This window comes from Salvelinus sp. IW2-2015, linkage group LG6.2, assembly GCF_002910315.2.
Source record: "Salvelinus sp. IW2-2015 linkage group LG6.2, ASM291031v2, whole genome shotgun sequence".
In the NCBI taxonomy this organism is placed as follows: Eukaryota; Metazoa; Chordata; class Actinopteri; order Salmoniformes; family Salmonidae; genus Salvelinus; species Salvelinus sp. IW2-2015.
The window spans coordinates 9,294,474-9,318,974 of NC_036846.1; the positions used below are offsets into that span (position 1 = coordinate 9,294,474).

General features: G+C 39.2%; 3 protein-coding genes across 3 annotated transcripts; 2 read left to right on the forward strand and 1 right to left on the reverse strand.

The window, feature by feature from the left end:
• On the reverse strand, positions 1-2,602 carry bbs12 (Bardet-Biedl syndrome 12). The gene is given in 2 exon segments (XM_023990101.2): positions 1-2,223; positions 2,514-2,602. A coding segment is annotated over 1 exon segment (1,926 nt). The 5' UTR covers positions 2,212-2,223; positions 2,514-2,602; the 3' UTR covers positions 1-285.
• Positions 2,603-2,770: 168 nt separating this feature from the next.
• On the forward strand, positions 2,771-7,895 carry LOC111965799 (uncharacterized). Its single transcript, XM_023990103.2, has 5 exons — positions 2,771-2,889; positions 3,592-3,747; positions 3,896-4,024; positions 7,342-7,479; positions 7,572-7,895. Exons 1-5 carry the CDS (start codon positions 2,887-2,889, stop codon positions 7,659-7,661), a joined length of 516 nt encoding a protein of 171 aa, XP_023845871.1. The 5' UTR covers positions 2,771-2,886; the 3' UTR covers positions 7,662-7,895.
• An 11,622-nt stretch (positions 7,896-19,517) lies between these two features.
• Positions 19,518-23,954, forward strand: il21 (interleukin 21). Its single transcript, XM_070444149.1, has 7 exons — positions 19,518-19,620; positions 19,740-19,837; positions 20,122-20,163; positions 22,730-22,843; positions 22,947-22,985; positions 23,214-23,294; positions 23,407-23,954. Exons 1-7 carry the CDS (start codon positions 19,518-19,520, stop codon positions 23,425-23,427), a joined length of 498 nt encoding a protein of 165 aa, XP_070300250.1. The 3' UTR covers positions 23,428-23,954.
• The last annotated feature ends 547 nt before the right edge of the window (positions 23,955-24,501 follow it).

A 24,501-nucleotide genomic window follows, 5' to 3' on the forward strand; every position in this document is an offset into this window, starting at 1 on the left:
CTGGATTTTGACATGTTTATTGATATAGCCATAGAGTTGGAAACCATGTGAAATGGATTAACGTTCATATCCTTTGTCTCCCCCATGTGGTAAAATGTTGCTGGGCCAGTGTAATTTACTAATGGCTGACAAGCTCTAATAACTTAAATTATACCTCAAATTACAAAAGTTTATTCATTTTTCTGCATATTTGGATTCAAAGAATAAAACACATTTAGACATGTTATGCATTTCATGATAATATACAAAAATGATAGTACGCAGAAATGTGTTGACTTAAAACGATCAAAGCACCATAACATTTGATTGCCCCTCCACTTGTTTAGGATCTATGCCAGTAATGATCTCAGTGTCTGTCTGTAACACAAGGAAAACAAGATCCAGGGCTTTCCTCCATGCTTCAAACTTCACTGTCATATTGTCATAGACCTTCCCTGCACTGCGCTTCATATCTGGGGACATCATACCATCCTCGGTGTCATCTCTCAATAGCAGTCTTGAGAAATTAGCATCTAGAGATAATCCCCCATTGAAATCTTTCAGCTGCTGATTGATTGTAGTCCAAGCGTCCACTTTTGAACATGTTCCACTGTTCAACATCAGAGTGGAAATGTAGTCCATCCAACCATCTGCCATGAGTTGAAACACATCAGCCCTGTGTGGGTTTCCTGCTCTTCCTTGTTTAGCTTGTGGGGCAGAGGTTCCATCTTTGCCTCTTGTTTGCTCACCATTATCTTTAATGTGCTTTTGAAGGGTTTGAACACAAAGCAATTCAGTCTTTCCAGCACCGGGGAGTAGTTTCCTGTCTTTCAGTGTGTGGTGTAGGCGATAGGCACAGCCCCAGAAACAGTCCTCCAAGGTCTGCAGCTTGCTGTGCACAGAGGTGGTGAGGACCACTGTGACCAGCGCAGTGCGATCAGCGACAATGTTCACAGCCATTGATGCTCTCCTTCCGTTGCCCCTGCAGTCTCTTCACATGGAGACTTGTACTCCGGTGCCGACGCAGTGCTTACTCAGTTGTGTGGCATAGGTGACAGGGACAGCTCCTGTTGTTTCTGCAAAGTCCTTCAAAATGTCAGGCTTCACCCTCTCAACCACAAGTATACGGTGACTCATGCAGTGCTGGGTGAGTCTTTCACTCGCCTCTCCATTGACTAAAACTAGATTCACATTGTTTTTCAACAGAGTTGTTAAAACATTGTCTTCCCAATCATCTTCTTTGCTGAGGCCTTTCAAGTCCAACTTGTCGGTCACTTGGCTGATGTCATTCTTGTTATTGAAACCAAGATGGCGATATTTTTCACTGAGATCTCCATTAATGAGAACAACTTGCCACTTCTGTTCTTTCATGTGATGTACAAGGGAAGCCTGCTCTGCAGAGAGCAGAATAACACAACCTGGTAAAACACATGAATGGTCCTCTGACAAGCCTGGCAGAGTGCACGTTACCAGCTTGTTGACATCAAATGTTCTACAGCTGTCACCGCTTCCATTGTTCTTTGACTGTATCTTGCTCACCTCAACCACTAAGCTCATTGCAGCCACACAGCCATGGCTCACAGCTTCAGCGAGGTGAGGAATATCAACTTCTTTAGAACTCACTGCATGGGAAAATAACCCTGGTGTGGTGTTCTCATCAGCTTTATCATTTGCACAAAAATGTCTGCTGTGAGTGAGTTTTATTCTGCTTTGTTTCTTGTTGTTAAGGGCCCCATGGCTAGAGTTCATCCCTGTGACAGGGTTACGTAACACTGTGTGTGGAGAGCCCTGGAGTACTGATGTGCCACTATCAGAAGCAACCGGTCGAACGTCTTCAATCGACACACTGTTTGACCTGCAGACTTCGCAACATATATCCAGCCCTTCAGACATGGCTGACACAATATGTGGGATTGAAATGCCTCTGTGGAGACATTCGAGGGCAGCCCTGCTCCAGACCCCAGCCATAAATAGCAGGCACCCCGCACCTGAGTGGAAGACCTTCTGGTGAGCTTGGATTGTCTCATTGGCCAGCTGACCTACAGAGCAGGTCAGGTCTAAGTGCTCCAAGACACGGAAACATGTGCACACCAAGGACGACTCCCCGGTAGACTCGTCTTGAATAAACTTGTGGTTTTTATTGGGGCCCAAAAAGGAATGTGTGACAGCCGCCAAAGCTGTGAGCTGCTGCAGTCCAACATGAAGTCTTTGACTAATAATTGTACTTCCCATTTTCTGTGACGCCTGTAAGATAGACATGTTAGGAATTTTATATTAGGGTCATTCTGTGTAAAAATAGAACACATTTCCAAACTATTTACCAGAAGGATCATTAATACACAGTAAGAGATACAGCAATAAATACTTTGGTGTAGTTCTGCAGTGTAGCTGGCTAGCATGCTAGCTAGCTGTGATAGCTAACATCAACCTGGTCCTGCCCTAAAACATCGGATAATGTACATTGAAAGGCTTAGCTTGCTAGGAAGATAATATGAATTTAGCAAATCTATAGCACAACACAACGATTAACTTACTTTTTCCTAAGAACTTTGTGTGGCGTGCTACAGTTCCAGGTTCTCTGTGAGCTTCAGCCTGGCTCAAGCTCTGCTCCAGTTGTAATCCGTGTGTGCGCGTGCGCAAATAAGCGCCCACTTGTTGCTAAGAGACAAGAAAAGAACCAAACGGTCGCCGTCGCTTATGTCCCACCCACTTACCTCACAATTGGTCAAAGCAAGCCCTCATCGTCATTTCCTGAAGGTTTACTCATTTTCTGATGGACTGTTCCCCTGTCATTTAAAATAACGCATACCACAGTAGTTTTAGGCAAGCTTTGTTTACATGTCGCCTGATACACTTCGTTAAGTTCAAATACACCTATTTTGTTCGTCGCAGGGCTGATATTTGGAGATGGTATGTAGCTCTACTTTAGTAACTGTTATCAATAGTTTCCTAGCTAGTCAGCTAGCAGTTTCTATTTGTCCGTTGAGCTAGGTAACGTTACACAGATGGGTTTCAAGCTAGTGAGCTACTGTAACGTCACCCAACTCTTTGCAGCAGCAATTCTGCAACGTTGTGGCTAGTAACGTTAGCTAGCTGGTGGCAAAAATAACGTTAGCCTTTTAAGATCACTTTCACAGGGTTTAAGCCACTACAGCACTTCCGTTTGCTAAACGTTTGCATGTAGCTAGATAGTTAAGTTGGCTAATTGCGTTAGCATCATTGACTTGGGGCCCAAGTGCCATTTCCTTGATAGTTTCTCCAAGTAATTTCCTCCCCCATGCACAACATGTTTTCAGTTTTAATGTGTACCATCTCACTGAGCAGCAGTGCCCAAAACAGACCCTTTACCAGCCACATGGTGTTCATATCCAATTTATCAATGCACTTCAGAACAGCAGTATACACAGAGTGCATCAAAATCTGCTATTCTGAATAGATGTTAAATCTGACCTGTTACCAGCATTCGGCTGGTAGGACCGGCACCGCATCAATTCAAGCTACATAGGGTAACATTAGCTGGCCATCTACAATAAGGCTTATTGTGATACTATCAATGTTTCCCTTATGATCAGCTTTACAGGTAAACTCTGACAGTTTGTTGTTATGTTACAGGCTTCAGGCTACCGAAAACCCAACACCAATTCCAACCAGAGGAAAAAGGCAGGTCCTAAACCAGACTTGACAGAGGAACAAAAGCAGGAGATCAGAGAGGCCTTTGACTTGTTTGATACAGATGGCTCAGGAACAATTGACGTGAAGGAACTCAAGGTAGGTTATACCATAGAATATAAATGGTTCACTCAGCTAGTCACCATAATGCCATCCACTGTTTCAGCGTATGCTTAGTTTTCCCCCCAAAAAACTTTTTTATTTTGTTTCTTGAATATAAACAATTAATTTATTTCTGCTGCTCCAGGTTGCCATGCGTGCCCTTGGCTTTGAACCAAAGAAAGAAGAGATCAAGAAGATGATAGCAGACATCGACAAGGAGGGCTCTGGGACCATTGATTTTAATGACTTTCTCTGTATGATGACACAGAAAATGGTATGTATTTTCTTAGTCAAGAAGAGATTAAAGGATTGGTTCACAATTATACACTGAACAAAAATATAAACACAACATGTGTTGGTCCCATGTTTCATGAGCTAAAAAAAGATCCCAGAAATGTTTCATATACACAAAAAGCTTATTTCTCAAAAATGTTGACATCCCTGTTAGTGAGCATTTTTACATTGTCAAGATAATCCATCCACCTGACAGGTGTGGCATATCAAGAAGCTGATTAAACAGCATGATCATTACACAGGTGCACCTTGTGCTGGGGACAATAATAATAAGGCCACTCTAAAATGTGCAGTTTTGTCACACAATACAATGCCACGCCACAGATGTCTCAAGTTTTGAGGGAGCGTGCAATTGTCATGCTGACTGCAGGAATGTCTACCAGAGCTGTTACCAGATAATTTAATGTTCAAGCAGCCTCCAACGTTGTTTTCGAGAATTTGGTAGTACGTCCAACTGGCCTCACAACTGCAGACCGCGTTCTTCACCTGCTGGATTGTATGAGACCAGCCACCCGGACAGCTGATGAAACTGTGGGTTTGTACAACCGAAGAATTTCAACACAAACTGTCTGAGGGAAGCTCATCTGTGTTCTCATCATCCTCACCAGGGTCTTGACCTGACTGCAGTTTGGCTTTGTAACTGACTTCGGGGCTGACTTCAATCCCGGTTTCAACTGTACCGGGCAGATGGCAGACATCGCGTAGGGTGTCGTGTGGGCGAGCGGTTTGCTGATGTCAGCGTTGTGAACAGAGTGCCTGATGGTGCTGTTATTGTCAAATGAACACAATTGTATTTTATCGATGGCAATTAAATTCCCAGAGATACCGTGATGAGATCCTGAGGCCCACTGTCATGCCATTCATCCGCCGCCATCACCTCAGCATAATAATGCACGGCCCCATGTCGCAAGGATCTGTACACAATTCCCGGAGGCTGAAAATATCCCAGTTCCTCCATGGCCGGCATACTCACCTGTCCCATTGAGCATGTTTGGGATGCTTGTACGATGGCGTTTTCCAGTTCCCGCCAATAGCCAGCAACTTCGCACAGCCATTGGAGAGGAGTGGGACAACATTCCACAGGCCACTATAAACAGCCTGATCAACTGCATGATGCAAATGGTGGTCACACCAATACAGACTGGTTTTCTGATCCACGCCCCAAAAATGTTTTTAAGGTATCTGTGACCAACAGGTGCATATCTGTATTCCCAGTCATGTGAAATTCATAGATTAGGGTCTAATTTATTTATTTCCTTTATATACTGTGTGTTTCGGAAAGTATTCAGACCCCTTGACTTTTTCCACATTTATTTACATTACAGCCTTATTCTAAAATGTATTATATTCATTTTTTTCTCATCAATCTACACACAGTACCCCATAATAGCAAAGTGAAAACAGGTTTTTAGAAGTTTTAGCAAATTTATAAAAAATAAGAAACATATTTACATAAGACCATGAGACTTGAAATTGAGCTCAGGTGCATCCTGTTTCCATTGATCATCTTTGAGTTGTTACTACAACTTGATTGGAGTCCACCTGTGGTGGTGGACTCCACCTCTGACCATGAGAAACCAGATTATCTGACCTGATGTGTAACCAAGATTGAATTCTTTGACCTGAATGCCAAGCGTCGTGTCTGGAGGAACCCTGGTACCATCCCTATGGTGACGCATGGTGGTGGGGATGTTTTTCAGAGGCAGGGACTGGTAGAATAGTCAGGATCGAGGGAAAGATGAACGGATTAAAGTACAGAGATCCTTAATGAAAATCTGCTCCAGAGCTACACACAATACTCCATGATGAATTTTGCAAATGTATTAAAAATAAAACATGGATATATCACATTTTACATAAGTATTCAGACCCTTTACTCAGTACTTTTTTTGAATCACCTTTGGCAGAGATTACAGCCTTGAGGAGTCTTGGGTATGACGCTGCAAGCTTGTAACGTCTGTATTTGGGGAGTTTCTACAATTCTTCGCTGCAGATCCTCTCAAGCTCTGGCCAGGCGGTGTAAGGGCTATTTGACTAAGAAGGAGAGTGATGTATTGCTGCATCAGATGTCCTGGCCTACACAATCACCCGACCTCAACCCAATTGAGATGGTTTGGTATGTGTTGGACCGCAGAGTGAAATAGAAGCAGCCAACAAGTGCTCAGCATATGTAGGAACTCCTTCAAGACTGTTGGAAAAGCATTCCAGGTGAAGCTGGTTGAGAGAATGCCAAGAGTAGGCAAAGCTATCATCAAGGCAAAGGGTGGCTACTTTGAAGAATCTAAAATATATTTTGATTTGTTTTACACTTTTTTGGTTACTACATGATTCCATATGTGTTATTTCATAGTTTTGATGTCTTCACTATTATTCTACAATGTGAATAATAGTAAAAATAAAGAATGAGTATGTGTGTCAACTTCTGACTGGTACTGTGTGTGTGTGTGTGTGTGTGTGTGTGTGTGTGTGTGTGTGTGTGTGTGCGAGAGACACACACACACACACAGACTACGATTCAAAAGTTTGGGGTCATTTAGAAATGTCCTTGTTTTTGAAAGCAAAGCTATTTTTTTGTCTATTAAAATAACATCAAATTGATCAGAAATACAGTGTAGACATTGTTCATGTTGTAAATGACTATTGTAGCTGGAAACGTCAGATTTTATATGGAATATCTACAGAGGCCCATTATCAGCAACCATCACTCCTGTGTTCCAGTGGCACGTTGTGTTAGCTAATCCAAGTTTATCCTTTTAAAAGGCTAATTGTTCATTAGAAAACCCTTTGGCAATTATGTTAGCACTGCTGAAAACTGTTGCGCTGGTTAAAGAAGCAATAAAACTGGCCTTCTTTAGGCTAGTTGAGTATCTGGAGCATCAGCAAAGTGCCATTGGAACACAGTGATGGTTGCTGATAATGGGCCTCTGTACGCCGATGTAGATATTCCATAAAAAATCTGCCGTTTCCAGCTACAATAGTCATTTACAACATTAACAATGTCTAAACTATTTCTGATCAATTTGATGTTATTTTAATAGACAAAAAAATAGCTTTGCTTTCAAAAACAAGGACATTTCTAAATGACCCCAAACCTTTGAACGGTAGTGTATATTAGTACCAGTCAAAATATATATTACTGTTGGCACTAGAAAACACAAGCATTTCCCTGCACCTGCGATAGCAAATCTGTGTACATGACCAATCATTTTTTATTCGAAATCTTTTGGCAGGTCTTTGGTTGGAATTTTGTCTCCTCGCTACATAATCTTGATATATTGTTTTTTTTTTGTTAATCAGAGTGAAAAAGACTCAAAAGAAGAAATCCTAAAGGCTTTCCGCTTATTTGATGATGACGGCACAGGAAAAATTTCCTTCAAAAATCTCAAGAGAGTTGCCAAGGAGCTAGGTGAAAACCTGACAGATGAGGAATTGCAGGTATGTTAGGATGTAACTTGTTGGCGTTCTGCTCACATCTAAACATACTCAATGCAGAAATCCTGACTGTTAAAACAATGCATCTTTCAAAGGAAATGATTGACGAAGCAGACCGAGATGGAGATGGAGAGATCAACGAGCAGGAGTTTCTAAGGATAATGAAGAAGACAAGTCTATATTGAATGTCTTATGTTTCCCAAGGTTTATCTCCCACTGCTGGAACAGTCTCACTTAGATGCCTTTTGATTGTTTTAAGGGTACTTTATGAAATAGCATTTCGTGTTTTTTTTATTTTTTATATGGCTTGTAAATTTAACAGATCTACACACAGATTTTTGAATGTTTTAGATGGTTTTTTAAATATTTCATATTTTACTTATCTTGACTATTTTAATTAAATCATAGTTAAAGTCTAAGTTATGGTCTCCTCTTTACCATGGAAGTGAAATGATATTGTTTATTCCAAGGACACTTGTACCTATTACTGTATGGCTCCTATGGCTATTTGGTTCCCTCTTGTGACATATGAAATGAAGTGCAGCTATAATTGTCTTAACTTAGACATATGATTTAGCTCTTTTTCTCAAGTTCAGTTACAGTTTGCTTATTAAAATAGCTTTTGATTATACACTTCACATTATCTAGACAAACTTACAGCTCTGAATCAAATAAATCAAATAAACATAAGCTATGGCAGCAGGTAGCCTAGTGGTTAGAGCATTGGGCCAGTAACTGAAAGTTTGCTAGATTGAATCCCCGAGCTGACAAAGTAAAAATCAGTCATTCTGCCACTGAACAAGGCAGTTAACCCACTGTTCCTAGTCTGTCATTGTAAATAAGAATTTGTTCTTAACTGACTTGCCTAGTTAAATATAAAAATATGGCTGGCTGAATGTCATGACTAAGTCACTCTCGGATAACTCCATGCATGGTATAAGAAATGACTGTGTTGAATGTAAGATGAGTAACTGTCAGTAAAAGTGATCACTGGGTGAGTCAGTAACCATAACTAATTTGGTCTGGCTTATTCAGACAATGGCAGACTGCCATCCTGCTCCCACAAATGCTGGGTCATTATATTGTAATTACATGGATCATTACATTGATTTGAACATTTTACAGGGTCTTGGCCGTTTGACTTACAGGTCTTTCTTTAAGCAAGTCATCTGAGAACCAGTATGCCTGGCTAACAGGCCAAAACACAGCAATACAATAAAAGAAACATGGACGACATACATGATTTGATTTTAATGACATGACTACAAGCATAGCAATACAGAGATGTGCGGTGAGATGATCAGGCATGCAGATAAATCATGACACGTAGAGGTGTAAGAAAATGAACCATTCCGCTCTGCCTAAATAAACAGGATATAATGCTTACGTATTTTTCCAAGCCTCATAGAACTGTATTATTTTGAGAATGCTTGTTATTGTAAAAGTTCTGATAACCTGATTCAGAGATTGAGTCAGATGGAAAATATTAATCAAAGACATTTATCTCAAATGTGTTTCAAATCTCTAAGATGGAATTGCATTAGTGCATATTACAAACACAATATATCTGGGGAAATGTACCTTGCATCTGATGCACAAATGTGTATTAATCAAGTAACCAAAATGTATAACAAACCAGCAGAGAATATTGCATTTTGAGAATAGGTCCATGAGTCAAATCAGTCAGTCCACTTTCTCAACGTGACCATAGTGAGATTGAGAAAGGTACCCCCTCTGTCTAGTGTTTAGTGAACAGTCACCGTGCCCTCAGAAATATATTGTTATCCCATAAAAATGTCTAGTTAGTGGATAGCTGGAGATACTTTTGTATATATTGTGTTTGTTAAGCTATTTCAGCCATACCAATTGCTGGCAGTTATAAAATCGAGCACAGAGCCATGCAATCTTCATAGACAAACATTGGCAGTCAATGGCCTTACTGAAGAGCTCAGTGACTTTCAACGTGGCACCGTCACAGGATGCTACCTTTCCAACAAGTCAGTTCATAAAATGTCTGCCCTGCTAGAGCTGCCCCGGTCAACTGTAAGTGCTGTTATTGTGAAGTGGAAACATCTAGGAGCAACAACGGCTCAGCCGCGAAGTGGTAGGCCACTGAAGCGTGTAAAAATTGTCTGTCCTCAGTTGCAACACTCATTACCGAGTTCCAAACTGCCTCTGGAGGTAACGTCAGCACAATAACTGTTTGTTGGGAGCTTCATCAAATGGGTTTCCGTGGCAGAGCAGCCTCACACAAGCCTAAGATCACCATGCGCAATACCAAGCGCCGGCTTAAGTGGTGTAAAGCTCGCCGCCATTGGACTCTGGAGCAGTGGAAACGCGTTCTCTGGAGTGATGAACCACGCTTCACCATCTGGCAGTCCGACGAACTAATCTGGGTTTGGCGGATGCCAGGAGAACGCTACCTGCCCCAATGCATAGTGCCAATTGTAAAGTTTGGTGGAGAAGGAATAATGGTCTGGGGCTGTTTTCATGGTTCGAGCTTCGTTCCAGTGAAGGGAAATCAACGCTACAGCATACAATGACATTCTAGACCAGGTATTACCAAACTGGGGTACGCGCAATGCCCTCGGGGGTACGCCAAATAAAAATGTTATTCACATTTGGGTGAGTTTTTTTTCTTGCCCGAGTAGCCTTGTTTCACTGCCAAAAATGAAACCATCTAGTGTTCACCGAAATAACAACACAATGTCAAATACAGGTAGCCTAGTCAAATAATTAACATCCAATCACATTAACCGTTACTCTCTCACGGGAATTCCACTAACGGTCTGTATGTAGCCAAACGTAGCTGCTGCTCATGTTGGTATCTGTACTAATGGCGCAAAAGCCATGACAGGGAGACATAGTGGAGTGGTAACGAGCATGCAAGCAGTTGCTCCCGACGCCACTTGGGTACACTGCAGCATCCCCCGAGAGGCTCTTGCTGCCAAAGGAATGCCTGATAGCTTGAAAGAAGTTTTGGACACTACAGTGAAAATGGTTAACTTTGTTAAAGTAAGGCCTCTGAACTCGTGTATTTTCTGCACTATGCAATTATATGGGCAGCGACCAAGTAACGCTTTTACAACATACAGAAGTGTGCTAGTTGTCAAGGGGAAAAGTATTGACACGTTTTTTTGAATTGAGAGACAAGCTTAAAGTTTTCTTTACTGACCATAATGTTCACTTGTCTGACCGCTTGCATGATGACAAGTTTCTCACACGACTGGCCTATCTGGGTGATGTTTTTTCTCGGCTGAATGATCTGAATCTGGGATTACAGGGACTTTCTGCAACTATGTTCAATGTGCGGGACAAAATTGAGGCTATGATTAAGAAGTTGGGGCTCTTCTCTGTCTGCATTAACAAGGACAACACACAGGTCTTTCCATTGTATGATTTTTTGTGTGCAAATTAACTCAAGCTTACGGACAATGTCAAAAGTGGTATAGCGAAGCACCTGAGTGAGTTGGGTGCGCAATTACGCAGGTACTTTCCCGAAACGGATGACACAAACAACTCGATTCGTTATCCCTTTCATGCCCTGCCTCCAGTCCAATTACCGATATCTGAACAAAAGAGCCTCATCGAAATTGCAACAAGAGGTTCTTTGAAAATTGAATTTAACAGAAGCCACTGCCAGATTTCTGGATTGGGCTGTGCTCAGAGTATCCTGCCTTGGCAAATGTTGCTGTTAAGACACTGATGCCCTTTGCAGCCACATACCTATGTGAGAGTGGATTCTCTGCCCTCACTAGCATGAAAACTAAATACAGGCACAGGCTGTGTGTGGAAAATGACTCTCTCCAATACAACCCAACATTGCAGAGTTATGTGCATCTTTTCAAGCACACCTTTCTCATTAACCTGTGGTGAGTTATTCACAATGTTTGATGAACAAATAAGGTTTTATATGTAAGATGGTTAAATAAAGAGCAAAATGATTGATTATTATTATATTATTATTTGTGCCCTGGTCCTATAAGAGCTCTTTGTCACTTCCCACGAGCCGGATTGTGACAAAAACTCACACTCATTCTTATGTTCAATACATGTATCGTATAGTGTGTGTGTGGCTTACAGCGATGGCAAAAAACAACATTTGAGAGTGCGCTGACCCTGGTGCTAGAGGGGGTACGCAGCTGGAGGTTGAATGTTTGAAGGGGTACGGGACGATAAAAAGTTTGGGAACCACTGTTCTAGATGATTCTGTGCTTCCATCATTGTGGCAACAGTTTGGGGAAGGCCCTTTCCTGTTTCAACATGACAACGCCCCTGTGCACAAAGCTAGGTCTATACAGATATGGTTTGTCGAGATCTGTGTGGAAAAATTTGACTTGCTTGCACAGAGCCCTGACCTCAACCCCATCGAACACCTTTGGGATGAATTGGAACGCTGACTGCGAGCCAGGCCTAATCGCCCAACATCAGTGCCCGACCTCACTAATGCCCTTGTGGCTGAATGGAAGCAAGTCCGTGCAGCAATGTTCCAACATCTAGTGGAAAGCCTTCTCAAAAGAGTGGAGGCTGTTATAACAGCAAAGGGGGGACCAACTCCATATTAATGCCCATGATTTTGGAATGAGATGTTTGACAAGTGTCCACATACTTCTGGTCATGTAGTGTATATTCACCTAAATAATGTGACCTAAATTACTAGAATTCTTTATGAATTCTCAGCTAAGATCTTATCTTTGAAATGTATTCTAATTGTACATCGGTCATAGCACTATCTCTGCTGCATCCCTAGTTATAAATTATGTGGTTAACTGTATGGATAAAAGGCAACATTGGGGTGCCCTCTTCAATGACCTGTCAAAGGCTTTCGATACTGTTGATCACTCACTGTTAATTCGGAGGCTTTCCTCAATTGGCCTAGTCCAGGCTGCATGTAACTGGTTTAAAAATTACTTGACAGATAGAACTCAATGTGTATCTACTGATGGTGTTAAATCAGGTTTCCTGGATATCACGAAAGGTGTCCCGCAGGGGTCGATTCTGGGTCCTGTACTTTTGACTGTTTACATTAGGCATATCGACTTGTAACCTGCACTTGTATGCCAATGATACTGTTGCGTATGCGATTGCCCCCACGGTTGACCAGGCTCTATCTGAACAAGTCTGCCTTCATTGTATTACAGAAAAACTTTGACCTGAAATCAGTATTGAATGCAGGTAAAACTAAGTATATGTTGTTGTCTATAGCGCATAAATATGAATGGTGTCCATATTTAGCGTGTCCCTGCATAGAAATATCTGGGCATCTGGATGGATGAAAAACGGTCATTTAAAAAGCATATTGATGAGTTAGTTCAGAAGCTGGGAATAAAAATGGGTTTCTTCTAGAAATAGATTCTGCCTCTTGCTAAATAGTATTAAGCAGATTATTCAGTTAACGTTCCTATCGGTCGTAGACTATGGCGACATCATCTATATGAACATAGCTGCCACTTCATTAAAGCTGTTAGAGGCAGTTTATCTTCGTGCACTGCGCTTTAGTACAGGCAACAATTTTAGTACTCATCACTACATTCTCTAGCAGAAAGTTGGTTGGCCCTCTTTGATGTCACGTAGATTGATACATTGCTATTTTTCCATTCATAAAGCCCTTTTACAAAAAGTCCCCCTGTACCGAACATCTTTACTAAACATTAGACATAAAAGTTACCACACCCGGTCTCAGGGATGGCTAATTCTGGAAATTCCTTTGGTCTCTACTGAGTTAACTAAAAGCTGATTTACCTTTCTTGCACCTTATGTGGAACAATTTTCAAAATGTTCTTAAATTTGACATTCTGGTGCCTCTAGGGAAATTCAGAAAGCTGATTGAGGACCTAATTACTGATGAATGTGTTTGTTTTTTATGACCGTGTTTTTCTTTCTGCTTGCATTCTGAATTTTCTGTAATTCAGGGCTCATCTGTAGAGACCTTGGTCTCACTATGACTGAAATCAAATTTGATTTGTCACATGTGCTGAATACAACAGGTGTAGAAGACCTTACCGTGAACTGCTTACTTACAAGCCCTTAATCAACAATGCAGTTAAGAAAATATTTACTAAATAAAGTACATATTTTTTTTATTTTTATAACAATAACGAGGCTATATACAGGGGGTACCGGTACTGAATCAATGTGCGGGGGTACAGGTTAGTCGAGGTAATTTGTACATGTAGGTAGGTGTAAAAACAAAACTCCCTGATAAATTTAGTGTTATTCTACTATTCTTGTGGTTGAAAATCTTGAGTTCACCAAGTTGTTGAAGGACTCCCACACCCAGGCTGCTTTTTCTCTATTCCCATAAATCAAGCCATTTCCCAAGCACCAAAGCGCTACTGCCCTTTCATCGTTGCTTGTAAAAGATGGTAGCCGTTAACTCCAAAGGTCAAGTATGTGTCATTGTTATGACTATTTAGAAGGAACCATTATTTAAACAGTGATATAAGCTAAAGTAGAAGTGGCACATTGGTCTTGGTAGAGGTTTACAAAGGGTGATTTCCTTAATGGTATGTATGTCTTTATTATGGAACTCTCCCATTCTGTTGAACCTTCTAGAGTAGCTTGATTAGAAAGTACTGTATGTGACATTCTTGAAGTTCACCAGATCATTTTAATGGTCACTTTCAAGCTCTGTATTAGAAATTGGAGAGGTGTCGTTATTGGAAAATATTACATTTGCTGAATGAAAGTATTTAGAAACAGACCAGATTTGAAATTGTAAATCGGTTTGAGTTTGAGGTGTTTATCAAACCACTTTTGCAAGAGGATGTACAATTATAAAACATGGGACAAATATCCATCTTTAATTAATAAACGTGTATTTATCAGAGTACCATGTTTAATGATGGCTGTTGTTGCATGATGGTTATTCATCACTGTGTATGAGGTTGTTTAAACTGTGCATGTCACCCTTTCCTTTCATAATAAAAACGTAAGGAAAATCAGATAGAAAAACTAATAAAAACAAACATTTTTGGACAACTCAAACAAACAGAACGAGATTTGTATGTAATTTATGAATGTTCAATTGAGGAGTATAAGAGGTTGATACTATAATGCATACAGGCAAACAACAATGAATGGAAAACAAAGCAGCAGGCTGTAGTAGACTACTTATTCACAGTAGGAAAATGGTTTCAGTTCAATAAAAGAGATATGTTGACATGTTTGTGTTTAAGATTTGATCTAAGTGAAGCAAGCCTTCACCTTGATAACCTTTTGGAGGCACACATAGGTACCTATTATGTTAATAAATGTATGTTCCTGAGTAGGTTGAACCAATGGTTCCCTTTTAATGTGGAGGACCAACAGAGGCGATCCCCCACCCACGGAATTCGTTCTTCCGGTATACTTACCGTAATATTGGCCATTTGTTGTTCTGTTTTCTCATTTTGAATCATTCTGAAAGCAGGCACACCTGACCAAATTTAACCAACACAGTTCCAGATTGCATAGTCCAATTTGATTTCACAATTTAAAAAAAAATCATAACAAATAAACAATCACAAGCCGTCATATTGGCTAAACGCCCAGTATGTTGAGTGTTATCGTCAGCCTCTCCGGAAATGCTCACTAACACTTTACAGTGAGGAGACCGCAGTGTAGGAAATATCTGTAGGTGGGAGTACAAAGTATATCTGTCACAATCAAGAAGTGTTTGTATTTCATGATTGTTATATCATAACCAAATGAAAAGTCCTGTCCTAGTTCAATAATGACATGATTAGCCAATGCAACAGAGATACACTCACCTATGTATTTATTTGAACAGTGAAACAAAAATGTGTAAATTTGGCTCTATACTCCAGCATTTTGGATTTGAGATCAAATGTTTTATATGAGGTGACAGTATAGCATGTCACCGTTTATTTCAGTATTTATTCATACATACAGTGCCTTCAGAAAGTATTCACACCCCTTGACATTTTCCACATTTTGTTGTGTTACAGCCTGAATTTAAAATTAAATTGAGATGTGTTGTCACTGATCTACACACAAAATCCCATAACGTCAAAGTGGAATTATGTTGTTAGAAATGTTTACAAATTAATTAAAAATGAAAAACTGAAATGTCTTGAGTCAATAAGTACTCAACCTCTTTGTTATGGCAAGCCTAAATATGTTCAGGAGTAAATATTTGCTTAACAAGTCACATAATAAGTTGCATGGACTCACTCTGTGTGCAATAATAGTGATGATTTTTGAATGACTACTTCATCTCTGTACCTGAGACAGACAGTACAATTATCTGTAAGGTCCCTTAGTCAAGCAGTGAATCATAAACACAGATTCAACAACAAAGACCAGGGAGGTTTTCCAATGCCTCGCAAAGGGCACCTATTGACAGATGGGTAAAAAATATGCTGACATTAAATACCCCGTTGAGCATGGTGAAGTTAGTCATTACACTTTGGATGGTGTATCAATACACCCAGTCACTACAAAGATACAGCCATCCTTCCTAACTCAGTTGCCAGAGGGAAAGGAAACCACTCAGGGATTTTACCATGAGGCCAATGGTGATTTTAAAACAGTTACAGAGTTGAATGGTTGTGCATAGGAGAAAACTTAGGATGGATCAACAACATTGTAGTTTCTGCACAATACTAACCTAATTGACATAGTGAAAAGAAGGAAGCCTGTACAGAATACAAATATTCCAAAACATGCATCCTGTTTGCAACAAGGCAATACTGCAAAAAATGTGACAAAGCAATTCACTTTTCGTCCTGAATACAACGTCTTATGTTTGGGGCAAATCCAATACAACACATTACTGAGTACCACTTTCCATATTTTCAAGCATAGTGGTGGCTGCATCATGTTATGGGTATGCTTGTAATCGTTAAGGACCAGGGAGTTTTTCAGGATGAAAAAGAAACGGAATGTAGCTAAGCACAGACAAAACACTAGAGGAAAACCTGGTTCAGTCTGCTTTCCACCAGACACCGGGAGATGAATTCACCTTCCAGCAGGACAATAACCTCGAACACAAGGCCAAATCTACACTGGAGTTGCTTACCAAGAAGACAGTGAATGTTCCAGAGTGGCCGAGTTACAGTTTTGACTTAAATCTACTTGAAAATCTATGGCAAGACCTGAAAATAGTTGGTTAGCAATGATCAACAACCAATTTGACAGAGCTTGAAGAATTTTGAAAATAATAAATGGGCAAATATTGTACAATCCAGGTGTGGAAAGTTCTTAGAGTCTTACCCAGAAACACTCACAGCTGTAATTGCTGCCAAAGGTGTTTCTAACATGTATTGATTCAGGGGGTTGACTACTTATCTAATTTGATAGTTTTTTCCCTTAAAATGTTAGGATTTTTCATCCACTTTGATATTAGAATATGTTGTGTAGATCATTGCCAAAGAAAATGACAATTAAATCTATTTTAATCCCACTCTGTAAAACAACAAAATGTGGAAAAAGGGGTGTGAATACTTTCTGAAGGCACTGTATCTGTTTTACAATTTAGAAATGAAAGCAATTTATGTATCTGTACAATTTATGTATTTTATGTATTTTGGATTTGATCTCAAATCCAAAATGCTGGAGTGTAGGGCCAAATTAAAAGTTGTAGCTTCACTGTCCAAATAAATATGTAGGGGAATGTACACAAAAAAACTGCAGTGAATTCCATTGATTTAAACTTCAAATTTGAAGTTAGATTTATCCATGTAATTCTTTATTTTACTCTGTTTAGGGTTGTTTAGTATGACCACAAACTCATTTACTTAGAGATTTATATCAACTAAAGACTAACAATATAAATTATTTTACCATCAAAAGGATTGATTGCCAAGAAAGTGGTGAGTAATATTTCTCAGGAGTCTCACTTACTTTATCCCCTCCCTTCAAGAACTTATTTAATATGTTTATCAGAAAACGGAGAAATTGTGCGTTGCACCAGATTTATATATATATAACCGTTAATTTCCATCTGTAGTCTCTGGGCAGATTACTTCCAAGCACCTGATAATAACAGATTACAAAACATGTGATCCCTTGAGCAAGAGCCATACAGTTGTATTTTGAATTCATGTGTTAATGCACATACACGGTCCATGCGCATCAACATTTTGATTCTATCTCTATTCTTTTGAATCAAACATTTTATACTACTGCCCTAAGTTTTATTGTACATTAACCATCACAAAATACGTGTACATCAACTGTGTACATTAACTATCACAAATGTTCTGAAAGTAATGAAGAGTAGTTCAGTATCTAGTTCCTTATTACGGTTAATGAAAATTGTCTGTACAGCTGTAATGAAGCCACATGTCTTGCACTGCGTTTAACACGGTTGACCACAGAAAACAACTCTCACTCTGATTTCACAGTGACAGAATTCTCCAAGACAGCTACCTCCACTCAATGCAAAACTGCTCACACTAGCATATAGCACACTATCACACCAGGTCGTATTGGTAGATTCACATGACTGGACAAGGAAAGTTGTGATTCATCTCGTGTCTACCTGAGGACAGAAATCCCTTCCATGAGTGATAACCAACTCTCAGACAACTAAATGTACTCCCTAGGAATGAAATAACAGTCCTACAGAGATACGCCTTCCAACAGGACGATAAGGGGTGCTCGCCATGGCCTTTCCCCTATATAATGACACTGAGTACTGCTAGTGTTACTCGCTTCACAGCTCGTAGGCCCAGTCCCCACCCACTATTTCCTTTATGCTGAAACAAAGACCAGAGCGACAGGGAAGGAGGGGTTTTCTCTTGAATCTGTCACAAGCTCACTTCCTCCTCTCAGATAGAAGCCAGTAGTACAGCATCCACTCTGTAAGAGGATGGAACTCCTTAGGTAACCTCAGACCGCTGACGCTGCAGAAACCGGCTTACGCACACTTGGACACTACACAGCTTCCTGTCTGACTAACACCTGAGGTTATCTCACATGAAATCATGGTGATGCTTGTTCAGTTTTCCCCAACAGGGAATTATTACGACACCGTTTGGAATCAAACAACAAAAAATGACAAGAGGTAAAAAATAACAGCTGAAGTGTTAAAGTACTGCTATAATGACAAATAGTTCATTGAAGATACGTTCCCCAAGTTAAAAAAAACACTAGCATTTTCCCCCAGTTTGATTATCAAATTAATAAGATTGGGTAAATTGTAAAGGTATAATTTGTATATTTTATTTGACATTTGTTCAATTTAAAATGTATGAATTAAGTGCCAGAGATAATGAAATTGTGAAGTGTTTTGAAACACACTCAGCCACCACAGATGATGTAAGACTGAACTCATTACATTCTTATTGACTAGTGATTCTATGATTCAGCGACCCCCACACCAACCTAAAGATGCAATCTTAACATGTGACAATACACAGAGAATACAGTACTGATGAACTTCAGCCAGGGTCCTACACATGCTGGTAACATCACCCCCTAGCTCGTATGTCTGTTTGAAATCAACAGCCCTCTCTCCAGCTTTCACTGGTTTCTATGGAATTGTTTGAGATTTCACCACTGTGGGATTGATGCGGAATTCTACCATAATTATCAAAACTATACATTTCCCAAAATGAGCAATACTACAAGGACAGACACTGATAGTAAAACATGAGCTGAATTTTATTTAGATTTCAGGAGTAATAAACAGCAGGCCTCAGTCTCGGGGGTAGCTTTCAGGTGGGACTCTGGTTTAAAGGGTTCCTTTCTGTTGGTACAAAAGTATATCCTCCCAGAAGAGGGAAATATTGTGGAGTTCCCTTAGCCATTGTAATGTCATTGTTGTAGTCCTTCAAAGAATTTCCTGTTGTTCCTACAGGTTATGCTTGTGTAGGAGGCCAACCACACACAAACAGCTATTTGATGTGTCTGCAGATACATTTAGGCTATTGTTACCTATAAAACCTATTAGATGTATAGGTCCTCTGATTCAGAGTGAATCTGCTCTGTAGTTTCCTGCCTTGTGTGCAGAAAGCATGCTTTCGTTGTCACTCTCGCTTCCGTACGCCCCACGCACCCACCACTTGATGCAACTCTGAGCTCACGCTGTGGTAATGGCCAGTGGAAAAGAAAATGTGTTTACTCATTCAATCACTTTCCACAGTTTTCCAATATCTCAAACGTGGTTTTCCTGTGTCCTGATGGACAAATATATAGGTAAGTTAGACACCTGTCCACATTACCAGTAAACATTTTGAACAGCATCCTTTGGGTAATTTGTGCCATCGTTAAAGAAAGTTAAGAAAAGATGAAGCTGCTTGTTTGTTGTCTTCTAGCCATCACCTGTGTTTTGGTGCATGCAGACAAGAGTAAGAGATTACTGAAGCTGACTGAAGTAATAAAGGAATTAAAAGCGCTCAACAAAAGTGTGAAGGTAGGTCAACCTGCAATTTATTTAACACTTTCTCAAAGCTTATGCGTTATAAGCGCTTAATGTATTTGATGGACTCTTGCAAGAAACCATGCGCTTTTATGAATGATTATAGCATGTTTTATTATGCATTATACTGTGTACTGCAATGCATCTATTGCCTTTTTACATTTATAAAGGCTGTGAATGGCTCAGAAAGTATTACCATAACGGTAATACTACATCTCTGGGGCTGATATGTATAAAATGCAACCTCAGTACCAACATTTTTTGTTGTTGTCTTGCAGCACAACAGTGTGATGTTGAACACTCCTTCAATGGATATGGAAGTAAGTGATTTTTAAAGGGAAATCCACTATAGCTCATTTACTTTGCAAACATATGGAGCTCATGCTAACATCAGTCAGAAAACTCACAAACAATGAATGGCCTCTGTTATTGTGGTCATTTATGCTCTCCCATCTACTGTATATTGCATAATGTAGGACGCTAGTACTAGAGCAGGCAAATGTGGTCTTGTGAGGTCAGGAAATAATGGTGTGATACATTATGGTAAAAAATGACACAATTAACAATACTATAAAGCAATAAACAGTGTAATTACATGTGTAATAGATTTGCATAAATTATGTGTATAGTTAATTAGCTATATCACCAATTATGAGTAAATACTTAGTTTTATATAATAGTCTAATTTGATGTAATTCATTTAGTAATCCTTTAGTCATTATAACAGGATGTGGAGACAGTAGAAAGGTACACAGTACTACATATTTTCATGGAAAACTATTTTGTTTTACTAAAAACATTTCAGCTAAATTACTAGCATGGATCAATTGGTTTTACGGTATGTGAATTACTAAATCAAATAAACTAACTTAAAGTATTAATGGACAATCTACAAAAAAAAGAAATGTGTTGGTTTTATCTTAGTAGGTGTAATACATTTACAGTGTTAACATATGATTAGAGTAGAGGCCCACACACTCAGAATCACAAACTCTTTCATAAAACAAAAACACTTGATAAGAGAATGATTTTTCTTTCAGCTATTTATCAGTTGCCCTGACAGTCAATCCAGTTTGGCATGTGTTATTGTCAGAGTTCTGTGCATGAATGAGTCAATGTGAAAGTGAGCTCCATGTCTCTTGTGCACATTTAGGAGAACTGCAATGAGTAATCACACTACCATGTCTCTGTGGCTTATCCCCAAGAGACAAACTGTGCTACTGTGCTGTTAAAGATTCCTTATTAATAAGAATTCCTTGTGGTTTTACTAAATGTTTGACTATATCTTACAGTGAGTTGAACATAGTTGTCCTAAACTTGGCCAAATATTTCATTAGTATACCATGGAACCAGTCTGTTACCAATGTTTAATAGGTAAACATTTGATCAAAAGGTTTCCATGTTATCGTTTTGACACTAAATATAAAGTTGTGTCTGTACACTCTTAGAAAAAAAGATGCTTTCTAGAACCTTTAAAGGTTCTTCGGCTGTCCACGTAGGAAAAGCCTTTGAAGAACCCTTTTGGGTTCCATGTAGAACCATTTCCACAGAGGGTTCTACATGGAACCCAAAAGTATTCTACCTGGAACCAAAAATGGTTCTCCTACGGGGACAGCCGAAGAACCCTTTTAGAACCCGTTTTTCTAAGAGTGTAGCCGTCTAACAGTTATTGTTTGAGACTCAAAAGTTTGAGGCCCACCGCATGGGGAAAATATCATTGCCTAATGGTAGAGACAAATGAAAGCCTCCACATGGAAAATGTGTTGTCATGTCAGCAAAGAGAGTTATTTTCTATTCTGTGAAACACCCAGTCAAAGTGGAGAAACTGGAAACAGGCAGCAAGTAACAACAGTGAAAACATCTCTCTATTTAATCTCAGTGAAGCGGGGAAAGATATTATTCTGTATTGGATACATTGGTGGAAACATTATTGTTTCTTTGTCGGGGTGTGGATGTGATGTGCCAGGGTAGACGGGAAAGTCTTACCTTGATAAGCAGAATATGACCATTGTGTGTCAGGGTTTTGTAGCAAATGATAACACAATCAATATAAATTGTAAGAAAATGCATGACTTATTACAATTTAACTATGTCTATGAGAGGACCAACATACTTGAAAGCGGGTTATGTTATGAAGTATAGGCATTGTGGGCATTAGGTGTATGTGGCTCAATAGAATACATTTGGCTGGCATGAACTGGAAATATTGTATGTATTCTGGTAGAAGTTCTGGTTAATGAAATGTAGCAGTGTGATGAATGGCTGATTTATCTTGAAGATTGTATGTTGCTTAATTAAGCAATAACGCCCGAGGAGATGTGGTATATGGGCAATATACCACGGCTAAGAGCTGGCACGAAGTAAAARTGACTGGGTCGAATTCATAGATTTCGAACGAAAAGACAACGACTTGGTCTCGTCTCTGGCAACCGAACCGATAGAACGAATGACCAGCCGGCTTGGGTAGCAACCCTTGATTTGTGTCAGGACTATATATCGTGGAAGGATGACATAGTATGAATAAATTCCTCAAAATAGCACTAATGAAAATATTTCAATCATTAWTTGAATATGTTGGTAACCCATTKTATAAAAGTGATAATGCCYTCGAATCCGGTGTTTGGAGGATATATTCGCACGGTTTGTCCGCCCAAAACTAAACACCAGTGCCAATGTATCCTATAAACACTGGCTTCGTGCGTATTATCACTTAAATACAGCAGCGCCCTCATGTGGTTCCTATTCCACATTACAACGTTTACATGCGAGTGTAACAGAGTATCAAAATACAATCAATTGATTTGCCACAACTAGTTTAATTAGTGGAGAATAACCAGTCTTGTTCCATTCCATAATTTAGTGTCTCTTTTTGCTTTTTTTTTACAGGAGTGCTGTTCCCAATCTGCCTTGGAGTGCTTCCGGGCCATGGTACCTCATCTCAATGCCAAAAATAAGATCCTTCAGCGTAAAGTTATCAAAAACCTCAACAACCAACTGATTGTGAGTCACTTAAGAAAATGTGAAAAATGTATATTTATATAAAAATGTACATAGCAAGACTGTGTGGAAAAATATTAACATGTTGCTTTGTTCGGGTTTTTAGTTGGGAAGTCTGGACTCCTGCAGTCAAGAGGAGAGAGAGGTGAGCCTTGCCATTATTTTCCAAATTACATTATTAGCGTCATCATGATCATCATTATTGAACGTAATCATTTGAGGGAACGTGGAAAGTATGTTAGGGGCAATAGTTACTTTACTAGGCCTATTTTCAGTCCAAATCCAAGAGTAACTTCAAATGAGCATTTTATCCAGAAAATAAGTTAAATTGTGAGAGCCAACTAACATTTTCTGTGTTCCTTTATTCCCTCAGAAAACAGTCTGCCAAGGATGTGATTCCTATCCAAAGGACAGCCAGGAATGTGTACAACAGTTGGAATCTCTGCTTCAAAAGGTATCAGGTTTTTATAAATCAGTCAGACTTTTAACAACAATGTCATCTACACTTCAACGAAGGCAAATGATTGTAGTGTGCAGTGTGCTAACTACCAAAATATGTTTTTCAGGCCATCAGTAGATTGGCGTGAGGAAAAGATTGGGGGGGAAAAAACGTGGAAAAAGACATGGGAATGTGTAGAAGACACTACTCTGTGAACACATCAGAGGCATGGCCATTACTGCCACCTTACTATTCTATTTATGTAATATTTATTTATGAAATGGTGTTATCCTACTCAAGCTAAAGAATGTTTTTTATTTTTTTTATTACCACAAGACAGCCTTTTTGGTGCCCTATAGTGCAAGAAGATGTCCATGCAGTTTATCATTTGATTGTTCATATTTCTTTATTTATTCACATGAACATGTTTGTATGTTTGTATACTATTCACATTGTTAGTTGTCCATATATCTCACCCGTTACTCCAAACTATGCATCTTATTAAATCAAAAATAAGTATCTCACAATGAGATTAAATCGATTGAAAAGGTGGAGAAATTATGAAATAGGAGAAAAAGTATTTGTTCATCATTTTTGATGATCCTATACTGTTGTTTTTTTGTATTTAATCAAAAACATGTAATTTAATGTAAGAATATTAAATAACTGATATTGTATATGTGTTCTGATTATTTTAATTTAATTACTTTCACCACACAACCCTTGATCAAAATATAAGTTTACTGTGAAATATAATGAGTACATTGGTTTAAATCACCAAAACACAACATAATGATATCAATTTAACCGTTTTAACAACCAGTTAAACCAATAGCAAAAAAATGCAACATACATGTTTAAARATTGCCCTTTGAAGTGCTGAAAGTAATATAGTACATTACACTATTTTCACTTTAGGCTATACTACCCATCAAAATGCACTGAAAATCTTATTTMCATCATTTCCATTCCATTTGTGATCGTCATTTTGATTTTCACATATAATTACACCATAGGAGTAGGTCTACTGTAATCAAATGTAGGCTAACAGTCAAAAGTACAGTAAACAAAGGAAAATAGTGAAAAGAAAGAAACTAGTTARCAGGCTCTAGTTTGCATCAAGCCCGTCTTAAGCATTTGGCCAACGGTTCTCATCCACATCTCAGTAAATATTCTCATTGTTCATGCACCTGGGGAAAAACCTTTTGTCAAGGCGAATCTA

Bases quoted from the DNA above. Each gene is read 5' to 3' on its own strand.
- LOC111965799 (XM_023990103.2), top strand. The intron at 4,025-7,341 runs GTATGTATTTTC...TTTGTTAATCAG, and splicing joins GTATGATGACACAGAAAATG to AGTGAAAAAGACTCAAAAGA. The intron at 7,480-7,571 runs GTATGTTAGGAT...CATCTTTCAAAG, and splicing joins TGACAGATGAGGAATTGCAG to GAAATGATTGACGAAGCAGA.
- il21 (XM_070444149.1), top strand. From the start codon at position 19,518: ATGGCCAGTGGAAAAGAAAATGTGTTTACTCATTCAATCACTTTCCAC. The intron at 19,621-19,739 runs GTAAGTTAGACA...GTTGTCTTCTAG, and splicing joins CCTGATGGACAAATATATAG to CCATCACCTGTGTTTTGGTG. The intron at 22,986-23,213 runs GTGAGCCTTGCC...TTATTCCCTCAG, and splicing joins GCAGTCAAGAGGAGAGAGAG to AAAACAGTCTGCCAAGGATG.